Genomic DNA, 26,662 nt, shown 5'->3' with positions numbered 1-26,662 from the left:
GCACTCCACTTCGAAAAAAAAAATCATGTCTGCGTCATCCAGCTGAAGCAACATCCATGTATACCCATGCTTTGTTTTTGTTTTTTAATGGTATTTGCTGTTGTCTAACTTTTTTATGTTGCTGCTTTATGGGCTAAGGACACTCCCACTAATGGTGTGTAAATCATCTCACATTTCGGAAAGTTGGGCTATAAATTCTTCAGGCCTAAAATTAGGCTGAAAATGATCAGATAATAATCTGATAATTTTCGTATTTGCACGATGCAAGTTAGTCTTTTTTTGTGTGTGTTGTGATGGTGCTTGCAGGAAACTGACAATTGAAATGATTCCTATTATGGATTTAGTCTCATTTAAAAGTATGCGAGCATTCACTCACCATCCTGGTGGGAAAACTCTTGAATTGCACAATTTAGAGTGTCCAGTTTTCCTCTTACTTATATGATTTGAAAGCGTTTTTCTAATTCTGTCATGCAGACTGAAGTACAGCCCAGTTTGTGCATGTATCATATCAATGTGGTGGCCTGATATAATTTCTGCACGTTGCAAATTTTTAAAGTCATTTTTCCGAAATCAACACGAAGCGGGAAAAAGAGGTTTTGTAGGTCTATTTTTACAATTAATTGTAGTCGTGTTCATATTTTTTGTACCCAAAAGGCTTAATGATTTTCTTCATTGTGACCTCACATACATACAAGAAAACCTCATGGCATTCAAGTAAACATTAACCTACTTTGATAATAATTTGGTGTTTAGGAGATTGTTAAAATTGTTTTTACACTGGAATGAATTGAACTCATCCACGCATGAACTACTGCAAATCATTTAACAGAGCAAAGCAATGTGTCAAGTTTGAGTTGTGTTAAATGTTGAATTAAGAATGCAGCTTTTGTCACACTGCTCATAGCATTGTTTAAAATTAATTTATTTCAAGAAAAACTTCATGAAGTGTTGGTCTATGTCACTGTGTATTAGTCTATGTATTTACTGTATTTGTAGAATCACAAAATGGCCTTACCCTCTGTTTGGAGAGAACTCTGTTAGTGCTGCTTCACCGTTTTTTGTTTATAGATGTCATTAAAAATTATATTTAAAATGAACAAATATGTGTTGGATTTCCCATCCAGATGTTTTACACGGGAGCAGTACGGGCAATTGATTAGCACGCCGGCCTCACGGTGCCGAGGAACATGGAAGAAAAAAAAAACAACTGCACTACCCCCAAAATTTTGCATTCCCTAGCAAAAATTTGCACCCTTGTCAAAAAAAAAATATGAGCAATTAGCATAATGGTGTTGATGTACTTCCGGGTCAGCTTGGCTAATGAAATACATGTACAGTAGCCCTTTTGTTCACCACTTGCTTCAAATGTCTTTCGCTTATTCGGAAGTTGTAATGAAGCTCAAGAACAAATTTAAAGTCATTGTATTTCAAGACAATTTAAAAGTAAAATCCTATTAAACCCGCCAATGGGTAAAATCACTCCGCCGGTTGTTTTCGGTTACCCGGACGCTGACCCGGCAGTACATCGTCTCTCATAAAAAACACACTTTGTTTGGGACTGCAAATCTTTGCGAAGGAACGCCAAACTTTTTTTTTCCTAAAATGTCCGTAACGCCAACTTTTTTTCCCCCAAAAACGCCCCCTCTTAGGGGTTTCGTACAGAAGTGATGACAAGCGGATGAGACTCTTAGACGTTGGACCATTTGCGGATTTGAATTACCGGTTTCAGACGCACCACTGTCGTCGCATATCTGACGTCATGTCTACGCGCCGAGTATTGGCGTTCAACAAGGAAGTCAACAACCAACGCTGGTTTCCAGGCGACTTAAAAGGACGTGCGGCTGCTGGGTTTTACGGTTATGACATTGGACGTGACTTTTTTGGGGACGGGTTCGGCCTACCCGTCCCTTCACCGCGGCGCCTCGGCTCTGGTGCTACGCAGCGAGGGCGATTGTTGGTTGTTTGACTGCGGGGAAGGGACGCAGACGCAGCTGATGAAGAGCCATATACGAGCCGGTCAGTACTGAGGTCAGACCAGCCTTCACTCGCAAAATTAGAGTCAAATCAGCCGCCACACGTATTGTTAATACGCGGCATGCCTTACGATCATGTCAAGGTGGTTAATAAGCGCATAAACCTGCACATAAGGCCTTATTTGCGCAAATAAATGTTGATACAATTAATCACAAGTAAACAAAAGATATACCATATAGATGCTAATTGTCAAATTTTCACATACACTTGCAATGTTACCTGAAAGAATCAAAAATGATCTTGAGACCGTTGCCCCGCACCAGGATTATTCAAAGATGGGAAATCAAACTAAAATCCAAAACACACACGAAAGAAAAAAAGATCCTCAATAAATGAAAAAAAGAACGACACAATGTTGTGTCAAACATAATGACATGCATTTCCTTGGCGCAAATATGACATATCACAAATATATGGTGTCATGCACTATTGTAATATGCGTCTCTTAGGTCGCATCAGCAAGGTTTTCATCTCTCACCTTCACGGCGACCATCTGTTTGGTCTTCCGGGTCTCCTCTGCACCATCAGTCTCAACTTGACCTCCGACCCCCAGCCTGGCGACAAATGCGTGGACGTGTTCGGGCCCCGAGGCCTCCGCCATTTCCTGCGGGTGACGCTGGGCCTGACAGGCTCGCAACTGCTCTTCCCTTACGCCGGTGAGAGTGCGACAGAGTTAACGTTCTTTCCATGATGAATGAATCATGATCATTTTCTCACTTGTTGCAAGTTCATGAACTGGAGCCCACACAAGACCAAAGTCCAGATGAGGGTCAGCTCAGTCTTGAGGTTTGTGCTCCTTCTTGTTTTTTGTCAAATATAATGCAAATAAGTACGGATGCCAATTTTTATTATTATTCTAGATGAGAAGTTGTCGTCCATCTTAGCTTTAAATGAGAAATAAAGCAAGCAACGGTTAAACATACAAACTCCACAAAGGAAGTCCGGAACCTCAATGGTATCTTGCACCTTTGCACTGTGAGGCCAACGTGCTAACCAATGTTAAAAACAAAGTTAATGCAGACGAAATGGATCTGTTTCATGAGAATAAACAATAAAAATTAGGAAATTAAACTAACTAACGCAATTGCATTAGATTATATTTATGTTTTTTTAAAATTCAAAATAAATATGTATATTTTTTACATTAATCAGTCAATATCTAATTAAAATATTTCGAACAAAATGAAAATAAGGAAAAAAAAACAAAAAAACTAACAGAATTGCAGAACATTATATTAGTTTTTTATTCAAAATAAAAAAATATATTTTTTTTTACATTAACCAATCTATGTATAATTGAAATACTTGGAACGAAACAAAAATAAGGGAAAAAAAAACCTAAATAAACTAACATAATTGCATAACATTATATTTGTGTGTTTTTTTAATTCAAAATAAAAAGTTACTTTTTTACATTAATCAATCAATATCTAATTAAAATATTTCGAATGAAACGAAAATAAGGAAAAAAATTAACAAAATTGCAGAACATTACATTTGTTTTTTTAATTAAAAAATACATTAACCAATCTATATATAATTAAAATATTTTGAACGAAACAAAAATAAGGGTAAAAAACTAAATCAACTAACAACCATAATTGCATAACATTACATTTGTTTTTTTAATTCAAAATTAAAACTTCCTTTTTATATTAATCAATGGATATCTAATACAGTAAAGTCTCGTTATATCGATATCGCTTATTACGATACTATTTTCATTTCCCTTGCACATTTCTAGTCTTTTTATGTATAATTAGTACCGTTTAGTACGATACCCGGTTATTACGATAATCCGGTTATTACGGTGCTCCTTTTCATCCCCCGCCGGCCATTTTTGTTGTTTATATCGATATATCCGTCGCGCCATTGGTCAACTTGGTCACGTGTCTTGTTACGTGAGCCGCCATCGGTCGCGCCATTGGTCGACTTGGTCACATGAGCCGCCATCGGTCGCGCTATTGGTCGATTTGGCCGTGTGACTTTGTCACGTGACACGCCATCGGTCGCGCCATTGGTGAACTTGGTCACGTGTCTTGGTTACGTGTCACGCCATCAGTCGCGTCATTGGTCGACTTGGTCAGGTGACTTGGTTACGTGCCCAGCACCCTTGTAGCAGAGCCATTTTCATTTTCAGACGCTAGCTCGTGTGTAGCAGACGAGATTGAAGTGTTTGTGTTAAAAGGTAAAAATGGGAAGCAGAAGAAGATTGATGACTTTTTTAAATTGTATACATAATACAGTAAGATGTAAGCGTTGCAGTTTCCCTGTTGTGTTATGTACATGCCCACTGTACTGTATATGAACGCAATCGTTTTTTGCAACAATGTTTCTTGTTTTGTCTGCTGAAGCGCGATGATTTTGAAAATTATTAACATTCCATACTGTGTATTAAAGGACAGCCGATGTCACTTTTTATTCAAATGCAAATAAAAATGACTTCACGCCAAGACGTCTTGCATTGCTTGTGAATCGAAACAATGGCTTCAGATTCGGATAATATGCTTTCTTGTTACACATCCAGTTATGAATATGTTTCAAATACACTGTAGTTCTGAAGATTAAAGCATACATGTTTACAATCATTAAAGAATTATATGTGCCATTTTGAGGCAACATTGGGGGAACATCTCTCACCCAAAAAAAAGGGAGCTAATGGCCAGCTCCGTTTCTTAGATGGCGCTTCGCTGCCCTCTTTTGGCGGCTTTTGTTTAATGCAGTTCGGCGCAGGATCGGATATATCGATAGTCCCGGTTATATCGATATTTTTTCGGACTCCCTTGAATATCGATATAACGAGACTTTGCTGTATATTTTGAACGAAATATACGAAAATAAGGGGAAAAAAAACAAAACAAATAACATAATTGCAGAACATGATATTTGTTTTTTATTCAAACTAAAACATTTTTTACATTAACCAATCTATATGTAATTAAAATATTTGGAACGAAATGAAAATAAGGGGAAAAAATAACTACTAACATAATTGCAGAACATTACATTTGTTTTTTTATTCAAAATAAAAATGTCTTTTTATACATTAACCAATCTATATATAATTAAAAAAAATATATATAATAATTGCTCACTTAACTCATTTACTGCCATTCACAAATTTATTCGGGAATTGAAAATATGACAAATAATTTGTTCTGTTTTTTTTTTCTTTGTTTGGGTACTGATAAAGCGCTGGCCGTGGCAATGTTTTTTTCCTTCCACAAGGGGGCATCATTTCCCTTTTTTCCATATAAGAGCTTTGTTCCAGCTTCAGCTGTTGTTGAAGCACGATATAAACCAATATGTATGTATTGCATTGTATTTTGGACAGCCACCCTCATTTCAAGCTCATAACTCGTCTAAACCCATATAATTTAGGAATTAACTGTTTTTTTCTAATGAAAAAAGCGAGTTTAAGGTTTCTTACGCTGCATTGAATGTTTATATTGTCCGTAAATTTACTATTCTGTGGGTCCTGGAACTTGAGTGACAATGACAAAAACCCTGGTACTTCAGTGGACACATTTTTGCACATCATCCGACAGTGAATGAGTTAATACAGGTGGCAAAATATACACATAAAATGTGTTTATGTCGCAGATGTGGGACCGGTCTTTTAAACCGATTTCATTGATACGTGAGCATTAACCTCTGCCGCTAGCTATCTGGCTATCTAGCTGGCTATATATTTGCTATCTATTAGCTATCTAGCTAGCTATTTATTAGTTATATATTAGCTAGCTAACTTTCAATTTGAGTTATTCCTGGTTGAGTGAACTCTGGCGAAAATGGCTGCCGCTGCTCACCCACAGGAAAACTGATCCTGTGACTGTAAAGCGACCTTGAGAGTTTTGACAGGCACTTAGAAATTAAATGAATTATTATTATTATCGCGCTCTGCAGCTGTCTATCTAGCTAGCTAGCTACCTAGCTAGCTATTTGCTATCTGTCTATCTGGCTATATATTAGCTATCTAGCTAGCCAGCTAGATAGCCAGCCAGAAGGATAGCTAATAGCTTGCTAATAGCTAATAGCTAGCTAGCTAATATATAGCTAATAGCTAGCCAGCTAGATAGCCAGCCAGAAGGATAGCTAATAGCTTGCTAATAGCTAGCTAGCTAATATATTGGATTGGATTGGATTTGCCTTTATTAGTCTCACAGATAGACTGTAATAAGTAACTCAAATAGATAGAAAGCTAGCTAATATATAGCTAATAGCTATCCAACTAGCTATTAGCTATCCTTCTGGCTGGCTATCTAGCTGGCTAGCTATTAGCTATTAGCTATTAGCAAGCTATTAGCTATCCTTCTGGCTGGCTATCTAGCTGGCTAGCTATTAGCTATTAGCAAGCTATTAGCTATCCTTCTGGCTGGCTATCTAGCTGGCTAGCTATTAGCTATATATTAGCTAGCTTTCTATCTGTTTGAGTTACTTATTACAGTAAAATTAAGATGCGATGAGAATTATACGGCCTTTACTGTCTATAGCATTTTACGGTGAGTGTTTTCTCAACAGATGACTTTTTTACTTTATCTTACTTCCGGGTTGAGTAACCGCTGGCGCGTGTGGCTGCCGCTGCTTACCTGCAGAAAAAAAATATTCTGTGACTGTCGTGTCCTTGAGAGTTTTGATATTTTTTTACCCATGCTATTTGGACCCAGTTTTCAAGTTAGTCTTCCCAATTGAGTGAGTGTGTACTAGAATGTGTTTTTTGTTCCCAGATGAGCACAGAGCGTGATCCGCCCCTCCCCCAGGAGCATCCCGGCAGAAACATCTCATTGGACAAATCGTCTGACGCTTATTTGCTGTTTGAAGATGACAAGTTTGTCGTGAAAGCCTTCAGGTTGTTCCACCGCATTCCCTCCTTTGGATTCTGCGTACACGAACGCGACAGACCCGGAAGGCTCAAGACAGAACGACTCCAACAACTCGGTACGTTGCCACTGCCTCTTTTTTGGCATCATTTGAGGTGGAAAAAAAGTATTCTTGGAGAGTTGAAAATATTTAGCGGGTTGTGCTTCTCAGGTTTGAAGCCTGGTCCTCTGTATGGACGCCTCAAAGCGGGTCACCAGGTTCAACTGGAAAACGGGCGAGTCATTTTACCCCATGAGGTTGTGGAAGAGAACATTCCCGGGAGGAAGGTTTGCATTCTGGGGGACTGCAGCTCGACGTCAGGCGGCGGTCTCGCCATCTGCCAGGGGGCCGACCTTTTGATCCACGAGGCCACCCTGGGCAACGCGCATGAGGACAAAGCGGTGGAGCACGGGCACAGTACGCCCAAGATGGCGGCAACGTTGGCCCGGGCCTGCGGGGCTCGGAAGTTGCTCTTGTATCATTTCAGCCAAAGGTACAAACCTGAAAAACTGTGCGGCGGCGACGGAGACGAAGACGTCACGGAGCTCCGACATCAAGCTGAAGAAGTTTTGCGCGACGCCGATGTGGAAGTCATTCTGGCTGAGGACTTTCTCACCATCGACATTCCTCTTCGCAGAACGAAATCGTCGACGTGATCACGATTCCAATTTTTGAGATTTGATTCATTTGATGAGGAAGGCAAACGTGTTCTTCAAGAATATTGCTGACTTCTGATTGACATTCTCAGAAAGTCACGTGGAAAAAAAAGACCTTAAAGGACAACCGACGTCTCTGGACAAGTTGTGTCCATAATTTGTAAAATGGCTTCAAATGACTTCTACTGAGCATATTTTACAAAGATTATAGCTATATTTTACGTTTTTAGACTCGCGCTGAATATTCCGGAAGTCTTGTTTTTGAGTTGGTGACGAGTCCGTACGTGACGTCACTAAAGGAACGCCCTTTACCGTAAAAAGACACATTGTAGCGGTCCTTCATCACGTCAATGTATTTTGCTGTACTTGTTTGGTCTGGGGACCTCGTGTTGCACCCAAAAGCCACCAGAAGAGGGTGTCCAAGCACCATATAAGGAATTTATCAGCCTGTGGAAACGGAGGTGGCCACAGAAGGTCGCCATTTTGTGCCTCTTTTTTTGTGTGAGAGATTTCTCCCCAATGTTGCCTCAAAATGGCACATATAATTCTTTAATCGATTGCAAACATGTATGCTTTCCTCTTCAGAACTATTTGAAACATATTCATAACTGGATGTGAATCTGAAGTCATTGTTTTAATTCACTAGCAATGCAAGACGTCTTGGCGTGACGTCACGAACTGTGGGCGGGACTTTCTGAAAATGCCCAATTCGCAGCTCAATTTTTTTGCAGATTTTGGACACTTTGTCATTGTTATTGGTGTTTTGCATTTGAATAAAAATATCATTTTGGGTTTTGGGTATTTTAGATGCTATCAAAACGTTTTTCTGATGTCAGTTAAAACGTGTGAGATGGTAGCAAACCTCAGGAATTCATATGAAACTTCACCTCAGCCAGCGTCATCATCAGCATCAATTTTTTTCATGTAAAAACAATATTTCAAAAGACAAGGTCATTTCATTCATTTGTGTCATACTTTTTATGATGATGATTATTATTGATGAGGAACTAGATAAAATTGATGAGGAACTAGATAAAATTATCACAGAGAAAGCACCTACAAGGGATCATTCCTCAAGATGGTGAAAGAGGGTTACGTTCCTCATCAAGTGTGTTTAATGCTGAGGAAACCGGCCACTCCATTCCATTTAAGCCATCAACGACCATCACAAAGGTAAATAAAACGACTTTATTATACTGTAGTTTATTTCTTTAATTATAATACCATAGCACATTTATTATACATAAAACAAGGTATATTTTGTGTAGTTTTAAGGCTGGGAAGATTAGAAAGGAAATTATGTTTTATGGGGACCTGAGAGGAACGGATTATACTCATTTTAATGGTTTCCTATGGGAAATGAATTTTTGGGAAACACACTTTTCGCCTTACACACTCTGTCTGGGAACCAATTAAGTCCGTAAGCCAAGGTATCACTGTATACTAGTCATTAGGGGTGAGCCTTATACTCTGGTGCACCTTATACACCGGAAAATACAGTACCCCCTTTTTCTTAACCCATGCATGTGCGATTAGTCAAGTTGCATATTTTTCTTTATTTTGCTGAACATTTTTATTGTTTTAATACCTGACAACAATAAACATCATCATACTCAGTTCAATTCTACTCAATACTTTTAATAATAGTGTGGACATGGAAAATACGTGAGCCATGACTAGGAGAACACAACACATTTGTACGCTCTACAAATGTAACCAGCATGAAGGGGGAAAAAATGTCTTCAAGCCTCACAGTACACTTTGTCACATAGTGCCAGCCCGTGTTCCTCACTGTCCATTTTTAAGGGACCCAGGCACGCTTCTTTCTTCTTTCTACGACAAGCGAAATGAGCTTTCACAGAAAGCACCGCATTGATTGAGCGTGCGTAACCCTCACAACTTGATATCTTGCGATTCGGACATCTTGGCCAGTGTCTTTTTCACCCGCAGAGCCGTGAGGCGACAGGCCGGATTATGAGCCCAACACTCACTCATCAGCTTTCCGATCTGACGCAAACACTGCGGGGAAACATATGACGGGGTCACGTGACGTCACACGTGCAATGCTGGGAGCCTGTGATGTGAGTTTTCACCTTGTCGCTGGTCCATCGATTGGGGAAGGAGGGTCTTAGCTTCTTGATGCAGACCACCTCTCGCATGTCTTCATATGACGGGTCGCTCGGGACAAGGTCATGGTAGGGCAACTGGTACTCCTCCAGAATGCCTTCATGAGGAAAAACGGCGTTGGGTTGGAAAGGATTCATCGGCCTTTTACCACTTCATCGAAAAAGATCCCAAAAGAGGTGTGGATCAAATGGTGTCAAAAGTGAAAATATGATGACTAACAATAATGTGCATATATACTGTATTTTCCGGTGTATAAGGTGCACCAAACAAGCATTGATTTTCTTCAAAAGATGACCCTGCGCCTTATACGTGATGTAATATTGAGCCACAATAGGGCACCCAAAGCCCTTAGATTTTCTTCAAAAGTTGACATCTGCGCCTTGTACACAAGTCTGCCTTATATGTAAAGTAATATGGAGCCACAACAGGTCCGGCAAGGACTGTCAGCAGCCACGACTCCATTTCCCCCTGTAGAAGAAGTAGTACGTAACCCCAGCCTCTACTCTAGCGCCTTATAATGTGGTTGGGAAGCTTTTATATATCGAAACAAGGGCGCGGAAAAGCCTACTGGACCCTCCGCACCCAGCCCACCACCTTTTCCAGCGACTCACCTCAGGTAGGCACTACCGATCGATGCACACTAAACATTTATACAGCTTCTTCCGCCATGCCATTGACTCACTAAACAGTAACCCAAATATAACTGTATAGTGCCTCTTTGCAATTTAGCTGGATATATAGATAGATAGATAGATAGATAGATAGATAGATAGATAGATAGATAGATAGATAGATAGATAGATAGATAGATAGATAGATAGATAGATAGATAGATAGATAGATAGATAGATAGATAGATAGAGACCAAGCTAGCTAGATTGCTTGCTAGATAGCTAATAGATAGATAGATAGATAGATAGATAGATAGATAGATAGATAGATAGATAGATAGATAGATAGATAGATAGATAGATAGATAGATAGATAGAACAAGTTTGAAAATACACCATTCATTGTGGTATGTATGTATGTAATAGGTGGCATACCTCCTGACACGCAGCGGCGGGCGATTTCCCACAAGATGAGTCCGAAACTGTACATGTCGGCCAAGATGTACGATTGGAAGTGAGTCCTGTTCAGGGTCTCGTCCAGAACCTCGGGCGGCATGTAGCGCTTGGTGCCCACACGAGTGTTGGGGGGGATGTCCACTTCGTGGGTGTCGCTGCAAGGGGGCACAGAAATGGGTTGTGGAGCCGATTCCCCATTTTGTCTAAAAAACGCAGGGACTGAGCAAGCCAAAAGTCGGCCTCGTGGGGAACGCACCTGATGAACTTGACGGCGAGACCCAGGTCTGCGACGCAACACGTGCCGTTCCTCTTGACCAGGATGTTCTTGCTCTTCAGGTCCCTGTGAGCGATGGCGGGTTTCCCCTGCGTGCCGAAAATCTCCGTGTGGAGGTGGCACAGGCCCGACACGGACGAGTAGGCTAGCCGCAGCGTGGCCTTGGTGTCCAGCGTGGTGGATTTGAGGTAATCGTACAGCGAGCCGCTCTCGTGGTAGTCGGTGATCAGATAGAGTTGCGTCCATGAGCCCGTGCCTTTAATGTCCGCCGCAATGAATCCTGAGCCAAACCAAGCGCTTTAGCCAAACATACCGTATGGACCGTGTACAAAAACTGTCGTCACATGACTATATGAGCAATAAAAGTGTACAAATTGTAGCTACCCAGTATATTCTCATGCCTCATGAGGCCAGTCTGGTAGATCTCAGTTTCCCGGAACCAGCTGGCCTCTTCAGTGGTGAAAAAGACTTTCACTGCAACTTTCTCGGCTCGCCAGCGACCCATCCACACTTCACCGTAGCGGCCTTTGCCGATCTGTTTCACCATCTGGATCTGCTTGGCGATTGTCCTCTGCACCTGTTCAGGAGCAGAAAGTTCAATGGTAAAAGTCGATACGTGTGCTTATGATTTTTGCAGATTTTTAGGCAGGACGAAATTGACAAGAGTGCATTTTCGATGTGGAGTCGCGTTTCTTTAGCTGTCATCTGTTCTTCTTTGAAGGTTTCGCTCCTCATCCGAAGAGCTTCATCAGCGAATTTAAATTGTGCTGGTAACTCTGACCCTATATCCTCATGAGCCAAACTGAGGTGAAACCGGAGCTAGGTATAGACCAGGAGGTAATCAGATTGGAGAGGTAATCATATTGGCTAAAATGCTCAAGGACAATTTCTGCCCCCAGGCAATCGGGAGACTCAACTCCCTCCCACCCCTGCCACCCCTGCCCCTTCCCACTGCCACACTCACCGAACTCTGAGTTCACGCTGTACTATCATCCTGAACTCTATTTTTTTCTCTTTTTTTCTGCAAGACCTCACTTCAACCTTTTTTTGTTTTTTTGTTGTTTTTGCATTACTACACAACGTCACTTTACATACGTCACTAACTCACTTTACATACGACACTACGTCACTTTACATTCGAAATTACACGTGTTGTCTGTTGTCGATTGTCTCTCTTTTTTAGCCACATATAAGTACCTTGCACGCTGGGTCCAAGAGGACATTAATTTCATTTGTGCTGTATGTCATGCATATTAGCATATTTGACAATAAAGCTGACTTTGACTAATGAGGTGCAACCAGAGCCAGGGATAGAACAATAGAGGTAATCACATTGGCTTCAGGAAATGTTCCACTGCTCCCTCCAACCTTTGAGCAGGGGCCTGCCTTTCAGAGGTCTGGCACAGTCACCTCTGCCCATTAGGGATATAGACCAGCAAAATGTTAGTTAGCTGACGAAGCTTCTCGGATGAGGAGCGAAACGTCCAACACCTTAACTGAAGTACAGATGACGGCTGAAGAAACCTTTCCTCGATGGACCACTTCTAAGAGCATACACAGACGTAGTGCCACGTTGTTTCACGACAAGAAGAGGCAGAACATATCCCAACCGAAACTCCAGCTGTAGTTGTTCTTCTCCAAAAGCGAAGATGTGTTGCCGCCCCAAGTGTGTAAAAAGATTCATATTTGCAGATTTTATTTGATTGTACAGCTGTTTGCATGATCGTAGTAGCGCAATACTCGCATCTCACCAGCAAGGGGAGCCCCGAGCCTGAACCAGAGCTCTGCGATTGCTCGATCAAATCCTTCAAGGACTCTCCAGATGGAATGTAGGTGTCATCCTGCTCGAGGCCGATGGTGTAACGAGGACGGGACACCTGACGCTTATATCTAGTTTAAACACATACACAAAAAACACCATGTGGAGCCTTTTCAACAAGAGACGGAATACATTTTGATGGCTAATATTTACCTGAAGTAGCAAAAAACAATAATAACAACCAGAATGATGCTGCAGACAGTGACGGATATCAGCAAGGCCAGGTGGTGGATCTTTCCATCAACATAGACTGGGGGGAGTACAAATGGAAACCATTGTTCAACATCATATATTGGATTGGATTTGCCTTTATTAGTCTCACAGTGGAGAAATTTACATTATATAAGTCATCAATGTATTTTAATGTATTTACGCATTTTGAACGATAAACTTCTCAGGAAAAAAAAAGCTTGGCAGTGCCCATCGGTCCAGGGCAAGGGTGTCAAACTCATTTTTTGCCGCGGGCCACATTGTATTGACGGATTCCTCTCGGGGGTTGTTATGAATTTGGGGAAACCATTAAAATACTGTATATATATACACATAGAACACACAACAAATTAACTCATTCACTGCCAGATGATGTGCAAAAATGTGTCCACTCCAGTGACAGGGTTTTTGTCATTTTCACTCAAATTGCAGGACCTGCCGAATATTGAGTTTTACGACTACGTAAACATTCAATGCAGCGTAAGAAACCTTAGACTCTCTTCTTTCATCACAAAGTTAATTGCTAAGTTATATGGGTGGGGAGTTATCTGAGCTTGAAATGGGGGCGGATGTACAAAATACAATACAATACTTTAACAGCTGAAGCTGTAATATGGACAAAAGGCAAATGCTGCCCTCTCGTGGAAGGGACAAATATTGCCAGAGGTCTGACCAGCACTTTATCGCCACCCCCCACGTCATGGTTTTCAATTCCTGAATAAATTTGGGAATGGCAGTCAATAATAATAATAATAATAATAATAATAATAATAATAATAATAATAATAATAATAATAATAATAATAATACATTTGATCTATCAGCGCTCTCAAGGCCACTTTACAGTCACAGGATCAGTTTTTCTGTGGGTGAGCAGCGGCAGCCACATGCGCCAACCAATTCAATCAACCCAGAAGTAACTCGGATAAAACGCTAGTTAGCTAAAAGATAGCTAACAGATAGCTAGCTAGGCCTTCACTCAACCCAGAAGTAACTCAGATAGTAAGCTAGCGATCTAATGACTTAATTAATAAATAGTGTTCAAATCTGAAGTCAAGAATAATGACAGTTATTGTGGTTACAATTTTAAATTTTGGTTCAGACTTTAGCAAGCATCACGGAATTTCACAAGTTTGATTTGCTTTTGCTGGCCGAATAAAACGATGTGTCAGGCCAGATTTGGCCCCCGGGCCTTGACTTTGACACCCGTGACTAGGACATCTGGGCTGATTCATCGACGCATGACCCCAAGATGTCCACTTCATAATTAAAATGGACTACATGTGTGCTTCACATTTGGACCCAATTTCATGGGAATTGGTCAAACCGGTGTTGGGAGCTTATTTATTCTAACTTGCCATCATTGTAAAATAACTATTTCAGAAGACACACTCACGAGGCGGCTTGAGAGGCGGCAACGTAGGGTGAAGGTTTCGATTGCAGTAATCTTCGTCTGTGCAACATTCCAGAGACCTCCTTTGACGCGGGCTCCAGGTATCCTAAACACAAGAGAAAAGAGACTTTCTTTTGTAATTTACAAGTGATTCAACATGCCTTCATGTTTTTAATAAATACCGTAGTTTACGGTGTATTAAGCGAACCCAAAAGAATACATTTTCTTCAAAAGATGACCCCTTATTCGCCGGTGCGCCTCATGTCAAGTAATTTTGAGCCACAACAGGTCTCGCAACGACTGTCAGCAGCCACCGAATCAATTTCCCACTGTAGAAGAAGTAGTGCGTAACCCCAGCCTTAGAATGCGGTAAACCTTATGTTTGAAAAATGTTTATATATTTATAAAGTCTCGTTATATCGATATCGGTTATATCGATAGTACTGCTTATTACGATACTATTTCTATGAACGCAAGGAGAAAATTTACATGCCGCAGGATCGGATATATCGATAGTCCGGTTATATCGATATTTTTTCCGACTCCCGAGAATATCGATACAACGAGACTTTACTGTATTATATTTGGACAACTTTTTTTCATTCATCGGAGGTGTGCCTTACAGTCCAGTGCGCCTTAAAAATGGAAAAGGTTTGAAAATACACCATTCATTGGGGGTGCGCCTTATATACCGGAAATTCCGGTAAATGAAAAGATGGGTCATTGCTTTTTAGAATGCACAAACAAAAAATACATTTGATATATTTGTATCATTTTTTCATGACCGAAAGTTAAAAATGCCTCTTTTAAAGTTCTCCACCACTTTTACACCAGTTCATATTTTCATGTGTGAAGCCCTTGGAAATCCAACTGAAGTTGATTGGATCTACTCACTCGGCACTGAAACTCAAAGCCGATCAGCCCCAGACAACCTGCAGTCAAGATTGGAACACCGCCGTCTTCCTCCACCATGGTGAAACAGTAGCCATCGGTCCTAAAGAACACCAATAAAGTTATTCCGTCGCTCTGGCCGTCCCTTCGTTCGAGAAGAACATGCGAGCGTACCTGCACGTGTTGTTCGTGGAGTCATCCGGACAGTGGTAGTTGCAATGACACGAAAGAAGTCGCTGCGACGAGGAAGCGGTGGACGCACTTCCGCTATTCTCCTTCCCGCCGTCCGGCGTTGCTTCCTTACTGGATGCTCGAAGCAGCATGCTGTCCAATATGTTGCCTGTGGGAAGATCAGACCTTGATGACAAATGGGCCGTTTGACCTAGTAATCCTCCATTTTGTACAACTAAAGCTAGGACACAGCTAGCTAGCTTGCATTTAGAAACGAAGGAAACATTATGCCCATATCAAGGTAAAATCAGACCATTGTAATCAAATGGTGAGTAGTTTTGCTTTATTTGAAGGTTATTGTGCTGATGATCATTTTATATTGGAGTTCAAATGGTGAGTAGTTTTACTTTATTTAAATGTTATTGTGCCAATTACCCACTTTGTATATGCGTTAGTGGTATACGCTTCCACTTCTGGGTTGGCGCATTTGGCTGCCGCTGCTCACCCGAAGAAAAAAGAATCTTCCTATCCTGTGACTGTCAAGTGTCCTTGAGAGTTTTGAAAGGCGCTTATGAATAAAATTGACTATTATTGTTAAAAAATGCATCACTTCATCGCACTACAATCAAATCAATCAATACGAGATAAACTCAAATACAGAATATGCAAGAAACTGCAAATTAAAACAAAATATTTAGCGAACAAATAGATAAATATCATCCAAAATATAAAAGACAAATATTAAATGTATTCACTGCACAGCAGGGGTGGCAAACTCATTTTTTTTGCCGCGGGCCACATTGCAGTCACAGTTTCCTCTCGGAGGCTGTTATGAATTTGGGGAAGCCATTAGAATGTTTAATGCCTTCCACATATTACATATAGCGTGGATAATAACAAATTAATGAATAACTCGTTTTCATATTTGAAATAAAAAATAATGACTGTTATTGTGGTTTACATGAGACATTTTGGTTTGGACTTTAGCAAGCATCATGGAATTTTTTTTTGCGGGCCGAATATGAAATGATGTGGCGGGCCAGATTTGGCCTTGATTTTGACACAGGTGCTGTACAGGCCAAAAAAATATGTTTTAAGTTGGATTTGGCTGGACAGATTTTGCCTTGGTGGGCCAGTGGTTAGCATGTTGACCTCACAGTGCAGAGGCACCGGGTCCAGTTCAAGCTAACCTGTGCTTGTGTGGGTTTACTCCAGGTACTCCGATTTCTTCCCACATTCCAAAAACACGCATGAGTGATTGCACACTTGAAATTGTCCCTCGGGGTGAATGTGAGCGCAAGTGATTGTTTGCCTCTGTGTACCCTGCGATTAGCTGGTAACCGGTTCAGGGTATCCCCACCTACTGCCCGAAGACAGCTGGGATAGGCTCTACCACCCCCCGCAAACCTTGTGAGGATCAAGCTGTTCATAAAACGGATGGATGGAAGTTTTTCCCTCACCAACTAACCAGGGAAGAGAAAAATAGTGATGTCATTACAGGTCAGCACTCTGGCCCCTCTGAGGTTGATTTTGAAATATAATTTGTTCAAGAAACAGACCCATTGGTAACATAGTTTAAGGAACATTGGCCAGCACTATTGATTGTGAAGGCCCTGGATAGATTAGATTGCCTTGGGGGCAACTACGGGCTGAAATCTAATGAGACAACCAAATCAAACTTAGTTAAAGCAGTGAAGCTAACAAAAAATGGGAGAAAAAAGACAATAGACTGTTGGAGATAAGTGAAGACTAGATCATGGAACCTGAGAATTTAGGTTGTAAACGTAGATGTGCGTTTCCGATAGAGTTTAGGCTCACAGAGATGGCCTTTCTGACACTGATGTACACACCATAGATTGTGTGAAACAACTCTGGAAGAAAAAAATGACCATTGAAGGATGAGTGAGCAGATTGAGAACAATTATTATTATTATTATTATTTGAATCAATTGTCTTCATGACATTGGTCATTCATTCATTTTTTTTAGCGTCATTTGTATTTATATGTTCTCATTGTTTCAGCTGCAGTAGTTGTGAAGGCTCGATAGGAATAAAAGTTGTAGGTGAAAAGATACAGAGTGCAAATATAAGAATATAGCTGACATGGTCATGATCTTCTAGAATACAAACAGTTCATGTCAAATGTTTTAATACGCGCATATCATTCACAATCCTCAGGGTTGTCTTATCTTCACTCTGTACATTTTTATGAACACTATAAAACATCTCCAGTTCTTAAATGCAGCATGAGACGTGGTAGTTGACTGAAGTGTAAACGTGCAACTGCAGAACAAAATTATTCTCCAGGTATCTTTCATTCAACCCCCATAGCGAGCCATGTGGAGTCCAATGTTGAGGACAAAGATTATTCCCTCTCTCAACCAAAGCTGCACCCCCACTTCTCAATAAGACCTTCAGTTTGTAACCTTGCCAGAGACAAACAGCGCACAGCAGATACAGTACTGATACGCCTCTAAATCCGTTCCCACAACACATGCTTTTTCACTTACTCGTTAAAACTTTCCCAAAAGAAGCAGAACAAAGCTTCGGTATTCCGTCTTATCCTATTTCAAAGAAGCACCTGTTTGTCACTTGAGGGAGGATATGGGGCGAGGGAGTGTGTGAAAGTGTGAAAAGTGTCTCTCCTCCATAGCTTTTCGAATTTTCATTCATTCCGGCACGTTCATTGAGAGCAGATGCCCGACAGCTGCGAGAGGGGATGCTGAGAACTGAGCGTGGGGGGCGTCCTCTCTTCTCTCTTACCCACTTCCTCTCTCATTGAGTCAAAAAAAAGTCATACAGACGTGTACACTTGAAGTTTTTTTTTCTTGCTATGGAATGTGAATCAGCATCACGACCATGCAGGAATCTCACGTCTGCACCCAAATAATGTATTTTGGATGTATAATGCACGGCAGAGTCCACTTTGTGATGAATTACAATTGTATTCATCAATAATAAATAAATGGATCAAAAACTATGCTTAAAGAGTCCTTCTTACACTTAAATGTGTCCAAATTCTCTGAATAGTAATTATTCTAGGATTTGTGAAACAGGAGTTGGACAGTAGCCCTGGTGCACATGGTGACCCTGCGAGAGTGGCTGCCTTTCCAGCAGCTCCTGTATTTTGTTTTTCTACTTCTTCCTTTCCTTTCATGACTTTGCTGCTGTGAAATGTAAATTTCTCCACTGCCAGACTAATAAAGGCTAATTCAATCCAATCCAATGACTTAGCATCTTTTATGTTCCAGAAAAAAAGACATCTTATTTTATTTTGAAAAGCAATCACCAAATCAGAAACCTTTCAAAAAGGTTGCTGAGAGATGGGCGAAGGTTTTAAAAGGAGGTCACACTTAGAGTGAGGACCGAGTGGAGGGGTTGCAGGACAGGAGTACAGGGGGGGGGGGGGGGGCTGTAAAGCGGACTGGCCGAAACGAGATGTGGCAGACCTGCGGGGCACGACAAGGACAAAATACATCATGTCATGAAATGATTTTCAACTCTCAAAATGTCAAAACACATCCCAGCAACATTTACCAGTCTGACTAAAACTAAAGGAAAAATCTCCAATTGTTTGGCGCTCTTTTTGCACAACCCTTTAAATGCCATTAGTAGCCTCCGGTTCCCGCCCCCGTGGGTCTTTGAGGCCTGATGGCAGGATATAGAGGCCACTGTCAACACGCAATTAACAAGGGGTCGGCCTCAGAAGACCCCCCCAGTTCTCCCCGTCCCAAAAAAGGCCCTTTTCAACACATGGCGCTTTGTTGCGGTGACGGAGAGCTGCGCTTGAGTAACAACACAGAGAAGAGAAGGTCCGGATAGTTAAAAGAAAGGCCGGAGCAAAGAAAGCGTGTTCATTCGTCATCCAGCCGGTGTCAAATACAACCTTTCATTAAGCTTGTGTAAATACTACCTGCCTCCTTTTTTCACCCCCACTCCCTTCACTCGCCTCTAAGTGGTTGTTCATCTTCGCCGTGTTTGACAGAGTTGCCGCGACCCAGTGGAGAGTGTTTGGTGTATTGCCTTCATGACCTCCGCACGCCCACTTTTTTTTTTTTTTTAATCTTCATTAACGTTGTTCTTCACATCAGCGCCCGGATAAGCTTAAACATCATGCATGTAGCGGAATGTCTTAATGACTTCGGGGGAGACGGAATTGCTGATTTTGGTCTTTGAAACCAACCTTGGAATGAGCATCACCAAAGTGTTTGATGGGCAAATATCAGGAATGATGGCTCGTAAAAACATCACTTTGGAGAGTGTTTTATTCCATTCATTTCCCAATAAGTGGCACCTTAATTTAAGAGTGCCAAAGCATTGTTGTCTGGCTTTGTTAAATATTCCAAAACATGCAGGGTAGGTTCACTGAGGGTTCAAAGTTATCCATTGGTATCAATGTGAGAAGCTGTAGCTTAACCATGCGTTTGACATATTTTGGGTGCCTTTGTTCAAGGCATTCACGAAGTAATAGCGATCAGACGTACAGTATCCCTCTCAAAATGTGTTTTAGGGTCCCCCAAAGTAACCTAAGCATGGTTTTCACCGGGTTTGAAACAGGATTCACCACAAGTGTCTAGCCTGGGTACGTGACAGTTATTAAATAAATAAAGAAAGAAAGAAAGAAATAATAAACAAACAAATAAATAAATAGATGAAAAAAAAAACAAATACATAAATACATAAACAAATAAATAAAAACTAAACAACAAATAAATACATCACAACTAAACAATAAATAAACAAACAAATAAATAAATAGGCAAATTAAAAATAAATAAACACATAAACAAATAAATAAAAAACAAACAAATAAATAAATACATCACCAGGCAAACAAATAAATAACGACATAAACAAATACATAAAAACTATTGGGCAAATAAATAAATAAACAAATAAAAACTAAATAACAAATAAATAAATAAATACAGAAAAACTAAATAATAAATACATACACAATTAAATAAATAAACAAATTAAAAATAAATCCATAAATGAATAAATAAACAAATACAAAAACAAATATATAAATAAATAAATATACAAATAAATAAATACATAAGCAAATAAATAAAAACTAAACAATAAATACACAAATTAATACATAAACAAATAAATAATACATAAATAAACACAAATAAATACATAAATAAATGAACAAGAAAAAAGAAACAACGACTCAGAATCAGAAATCCTTTAATAATCCCACAATGGGGAAATTTGGAATCTACAGCAGCAAAATTGAAAGGGGGGCGGGGGGTGAAAAGATAGAAATGTCAGGAGACTGAAATGTATAGCTGCGGAAAGGCAAAGCCTTGATAATATCACGCTGTTGTAGAGTTCGCTTATGTGGCATAGGGTAGAACAACAAGGACAACAAAAAACATTTAACAGTATCTATATAACTCACTATTTTTGATGACTGTTCATTTGGGGAAAACTCCAAAATAGAAATTAATCAAAGCAAAAACCCTGCATTCCGCCCAAAATGACTGTCTTCAACTGAATCTCAAATTCCTTTTAAATTGTAGGTATTGTTTTTTGAGACTTTTTCCGATGTCCCGTTCCAATTTTGCGATAATGAAACCCCAATTTGTTAAGGGGTTACTTGAGGACACCTAAAATACAAACCCACTTGCAAAAACATGTGAGTTCTGACATGCAGAGGCCCCAAAAGGCTATTCTACTTGTGAAAAGAGAATAAACAGCGATTCCAAGACGGTGTGGGGGAAAGAAGGACTTTAGCCATGACTTCATCATGCCAAATCACAACCAATGACTCACTAATGAATGAGCCATTCTCTGTATTGTGTGTGCATACGTCTTGAAGAGTGTAGTGAGCTCTCCTGCAGGGATGAGTGACGGGTACACACAAGGACTCCGGAACTCCCGTCTCATTCCAGAAAAGCCCTCGGTACCACAAAGCAATGTTGGGAAAAAAAGCAAAGCCAAAAGAGGATGAAGTAGAAGAAGAAAAAGCAATGGAAGCGAGTGCAGAATAGGAAGCATCTGGTCCTGTCATCAATTCTCTCTCATAAATAAGTCGAACTACACTGTATATTCATACCACCTGAAGTCTATTTGTCCCTAGATAAAATTCAAAGCTACAGACAATGAAGTTGGTATTTTTGTGATGGTATACAAGTGATTCATGGGATATAAACACACAAGAAATGATCCCCTATGATACAATGAACTGGAATATACATTTTGCAAAAAAAAAGGGTTCTTTTCGGGGTCATCAGGAAGTGACGATAGGGGCTAGTTAGCTCAGGGAAATGATTCTGACATGGGTGTGTTAAGAGAAATTGATCTAAAGTAGTAAGGGGTCCCGTTGGGAATTTGACGATAGGATCAGGGGGTTAGGCGTCAGGGTCAGGAGATAAAAGATAACCGGTTTGGGGGCGAGAGTTTGGCGATGGGGTTAGAGAAAACGTTTAGGGATGTGATTTGGGGATTGTAAGAGAGACAACAAATCAAAAAATTAAATAAAATTGGGCATTATGGTTGGAATTAGTGATGGAAAAGGTATACCGTATTTTCCAGTGTGTAAGGCGCTCCTTCAATGAGTAAAAAAAGTTTTGCAAATACGTATAATCTAAATATATAAAGGTTTTCTAAATATAAGGCACACCACATTATAAGGCGATATATTAGAGGCTGCTGACAGCAGTTGCGAGACCTGATGTGGCTCAATATTACTTCACATTAAAGGTGCACCTGCATATAAGGCGCATGGTGATCTTTTGAAGAAAATTATGGCTTTCGGGTGCATCCTTATACACCGGAAAATACGGTGTACGGAAGTAATATTGAGCCACAACAGGTCTTGCACGTACTGTCAACTGCCTTGTATTTGGAAAACTTTTATGTATTTATAAATTATATTTGGAAAACATTTTTACATTCATTGCAGGTGCGCCTTATAGTCCGGTGCACCTTATATACGGATTATTTTTTTAATTATACCATTCATTGGGGGTTCGCCTTATACTCCGATGCACCTTATCCACCGAAAAATATGATAACTGATATCACCTGGCTGGGATTCAAATTTGTATTTGTCCTTCCTTCGAGTTATTTATTGTCTCTGCATGTATCTTTGTGTGTGTGATTGTGTGCGTGTGTTTATGTGAGAGCATATTTGGTCTACAGGCAGTCCTAAATTGTTTTTTATCTAACCACAAATCAGACATGAGATCTCTCAGCCTTCAACGTTCAAGACCTGTAGAAAGCTGCTATCCGCCAACTGTGTCCACAGATGTATAACTCAACCCCCGATCCGAGGTGTCTACTGCAGTCATTCCAACACACACACTCACACAAAGTTTATTTTGGCGGGGTGCCAAAGTGTTTTCATGGCCACTCAAATAACGCGTTGGACTATTAAGACATTTCAATTGTTAACATGATTAAATGGTGGCCATTTTTTTTATTATGTGATGGAAATTAAATGGAAGCATTATTTGTAGAGTATCTGTAGCAGTGGATGATACAACAAAAGCAACAAATTGGAAGTGAATCAAATTCGACACGGCAAATGGTTTGTGGGAACGAGTGGATAGTAACCATTAAGAAAAAAGCAACAAAATTGTTTGTCATACCTTTAAGCGATCATTTGGATCCAGTAAAGTACTATATTTTATGCACTATAAGGCGCACCTTAAAGAAACTGGCCATGCACCTCATAATCCATCTTATGTATGGAAAACATTTTAAAATATGTCATTCATTGAAGGTGCCCATTATAATAAGGTGCACCTCATGTATGGAAAAGGTTCTTTAAATATGTCATTTGTTGAAGGTGCACCTTTTATTCCAGAAAATACGGTACTTATTTACCAAGAACGCACATTGTCAAATATAGGGTCGCAGTTTCAAATCTGGACATGCAGCATTCTTGTGTGGAGTTTGTATGTTCTCCCCAGGCCTGCGTGGGATTTCTCCGGGTATTTGGTTTCCTCACACTTTCAAAAAACGTGCATTATAGGTTAATAGAACACTTTATATTATCCCATGTGAGTGCGAATGGGCGTTCGTTTCTTTGTGTTTGATTGGCTGTCATTCAGTTCAGCACGTATCCCACCTCCTGCCCGTCTTCAACTGGGATCAGCTCCAGGAAGCTACGATCCTTGTGACGATGAGCGGCTTGTGAGGATGAGCGGCTTGGATGGATCAATAATATGACCATGATCATTCCCAAGGAATATGATGCCGCCTTTATTAGATATGTCATAAAAAGTGTAGCAAACACTCACACTTACCCGCTATTTTTATCATAATGCATTCTATTCCCGTGGTACCGTCATGTGAGACATTGTTCTGTGGTGGCGACGGCACACACATGACACTGACAAACAATAGGCACACACCGACCAGGAGCCAATAGGGTGCCGCGGCAAATATAAAACAGATTCAACTTAGAAGCTAAAGAATGTGAGTGTACTTAAATACCCAACATGAGATGACAACATCTCACTTGTTTTGGTTTTTAGTATCCTTGTCGAGGTCGGGCTATTTTTATATTCGTCATGAAATACAGTGCAGATGTCCTTCATTGTTCTTTGTATGACTTTGATTGGTCACCGGTGCTTTGTTTTATTGTGAATGTTTGAAATAATAAAATATCACATCCATGACTCTTCCTAAAACATTGCTTGCAATCATCTGTTTACATCTAGAAGGTCTTGCAATGAGTGACGCTTATTCCAAGGTTCCAAAACCTGAGAACTGCAGTAAAGGGGATAGGTAACATTGGTTCCTGTGTCAAATATGATTTTCTTAGCCCGGTTTTCATTTTTGAAATGGTGACATGGGAACATTACAACAAACAAATAAATCAAAAAATAAATAAATAAATAAATAAATAAATAGACAATACATATTGATTTGTATAACGGTTTAACAAAAACTGAATCTGAAACAAAGCACTTAACATGGATAACTGTCCTATACAGGAAATAAAGCAGTAACAAAGATAGCAGAAAGCACCAATACACAAATAGACAAACAAACTAATAAAAAAACACACACACGAATAAATAAACAAATAAATAAACAAACAGTCAAATAAATAAATAAAGACAAACAAATAAATATATAAAGGAGCAGACAGATGAATAAATATATAAATAAGTAAATAGAATAGAAATCTATAAATATATTAATTAATAATGTGAAGTAATTTCTTTATTTGAATAACATAAATAAATACATACAGAAATACACAAATCCATAAATAAATGTTAATTAATAAATGTATTTAATAAAATCTATGAATAAACAAATAGATAAATAAATAGATTAATACATAATAAATAAAGGCATAAATACATCAGTAAATGAATATATAAAAAAAAAAAGATGAGTAGTATTGCTACTTATGTTGGCTACACCCGACACAATTTTATCCAAGTGGAGACTGAGGGCGGTTACAGCAAAATGTGTTGGCGCACCCGCCGATCACAACTATTAGTAAATGAAAACATGGGAGTTGCGGAGCTCTATTTTGGACCAAACAAACAACCAAAAAAAATAGAATAACTAATTTTGAAATCAGAAGCCAGTAAAAATTGAGGATAGGTCACCAAAAATGCTTGCAAAATCGGAACACTTTTAAATGTGAAGTTTGGGTAAAAATAAGTGCATGCACCTAATTTGACAAGGGCCTCTGCAGCAAAGCAGAGACTCTGGATTGTAGCCCTTAAAGCAAATTTTTTTCATCAGCGGTGGCTTTTCCAATTTAAAGTGGGACATTTCTAAAAAAACAAAATTACCATATTTTCTGTTGTATAAGGCGCACCGGAGTTTCAGGCACACCTTCAATGAATGAAAATGTTTTTTCAAATATAATATAGAAATATTGAAAGGTTTTCCAAATATAAGGCCTTTTCCACATTATAAGGCGCTATAATAGAGGCTGGGGTTAAGCGCTTCTTTTAAATGGAGTCAGTGGCTGCTGACAGCAGTTGTTGTGGCTCAATAGTACTTTACATATAAGGCACACCTGCGTTTAAGGCCCAGGGTCAACTTTTGAAGAAAGTGAAGGCTTTTGGGTGTGCCTTATACACAGGAAAATACAGTACCGTTCACTCTTATGAGACAAATGCTATCCAAAATGCAAATAGGGACCACAGCAACAGAGACTGTGCAGTGCAACAGCAGCCAAATCAGTAAATTTAAAGGACAACCCACATTACTTTTTTGTTTCCTAACTGACATCAGAAAAACGTTTTATAGCATCTAAAATACCCAAAACACGCAGGCTGATATTTTTAGTCAAATGTAAAACACCAATAAAAACGACTTAAAGTGTCCAAAATCTGCAAAAAAAATGAGCTGCAAATTGGGCATTTTCAGAAAGTCCCGCCCACAATTCGTGACGTCACGCCAATACGTCTTGCCTTCCTCGAGAATCAAGACAATGGCTTCAGATTTGGAGAATATGCTTTCTTGTTACACATCCAGTTATGAATATGATTCAAATAGTTCTGAAGAGGAAAGCATACATGTTTGCAATCGATTAAAGAATTTATTCCATGCCATTTTGAGGTATCTGGGGGCGGGAAATGTAGCACAAAAAGAGGCAGAAAATGGCGACAAAGCTCCTGTAAGGAATTAATCAGCCTATTTCCACAGACTGATTAATTCCTTACATGGAGCTTTGTCGCCCTCTTCTGCCTCTTTTTTCGTGCTACACGAAGTTTTCAGACCAGCCAAGTACAGCCAAATGCATTGACGTGATGGACGGACTGCTACAATGTGTCCTTTTTTCGGTCAAGGGCGTTCCTTCAGTGACATAGGGTGAAGACTCGTCACCAACTCAAAAACAAGACTTCCGGAATATTCAGCGTGAGTCTTAAAACGTAAAATATAGCTATATTCGGTCGAATCTTTGTAAAATACGCTCAGTAGAAGTCATTTGAAGCCATTTTACAAATTATGGACACAACTTGCCCGGAGACGTCGGTTGTCCTGTAAGCTTGTGTTTATTTTTGCCATTCCTGCTCGTGTATGCGCAAAAGTTTGCAATTAATCTACTCCAACATCAGTCTGGTCCACACTTACTGTAAGTTGTCAAGTTGTTTTTTCTTCCCCCTCAAGTGTGCGCAGGTGCGTGTACGCGAAAGGCACAATTTGATGGTGTTAACATTGAAGCTG

At 39.8% G+C, this 26,662-nt stretch overlaps 2 protein-coding genes across 2 annotated transcripts in view; one reads left to right on the top strand and one right to left on the bottom strand.

Moving 5' to 3' along the window:
* The first annotated feature begins 1,760 nt into the window (after positions 1-1,760).
* On the top strand, positions 1,761-9,068 carry LOC148899078 (zinc phosphodiesterase ELAC protein 1-like). Its single transcript, XM_088994104.1, has 5 exons — positions 1,761-2,016; positions 2,484-2,690; positions 2,762-2,820; positions 6,762-6,972; positions 7,066-9,068. The coding sequence occupies exons 1-5, from the start codon at positions 1,860-1,862 to the stop codon at positions 7,548-7,550; spliced, it is 1,119 nt and encodes a 372-aa protein (XP_088850230.1). The 5' UTR covers positions 1,761-1,859; the 3' UTR covers positions 7,551-9,068.
* Positions 9,069-9,172: 104 nt separating this feature from the next.
* LOC148899077 (bone morphogenetic protein receptor type-1B-like) overlaps positions 9,173-26,662 on the bottom strand; it is a 31,123-nt gene continuing 13,633 nt past the window's right edge. The window contains exons 3-12 of the mRNA XM_088994103.1: positions 15,506-15,671; positions 15,335-15,434; positions 14,444-14,546; positions 12,991-13,087; positions 12,770-12,908; positions 11,403-11,595; positions 11,001-11,298; positions 10,724-10,899; positions 9,644-9,774; positions 9,173-9,569 (exon numbers count right to left, since the gene is read on the bottom strand). Coding sequence (XP_088850229.1) covers positions 9,444-9,569; positions 9,644-9,774; positions 10,724-10,899; positions 11,001-11,298; positions 11,403-11,595; positions 12,770-12,908; positions 12,991-13,087; positions 14,444-14,546; positions 15,335-15,434; positions 15,506-15,671 — 1,529 coding nt within the window. The 3' untranslated portion in view covers positions 9,173-9,443. The remainder of the gene's footprint in view (positions 9,570-9,643; positions 9,775-10,723; positions 10,900-11,000; positions 11,299-11,402; positions 11,596-12,769; positions 12,909-12,990; positions 13,088-14,443; positions 14,547-15,334; positions 15,435-15,505; positions 15,672-26,662) is intronic.

The sequence above is a fragment of the Hippocampus bargibanti genome, linkage group LG04 (genome assembly GCF_051943395.1).
Source record: "Hippocampus bargibanti isolate YZ-2025 linkage group LG04, ASM5194339v1, whole genome shotgun sequence".
In the NCBI taxonomy this organism is placed as follows: domain Eukaryota; kingdom Metazoa; phylum Chordata; class Actinopteri; order Syngnathiformes; family Syngnathidae; genus Hippocampus; species Hippocampus bargibanti.
This window is presented reverse-complemented; position numbering and strand designations above follow the sequence as displayed.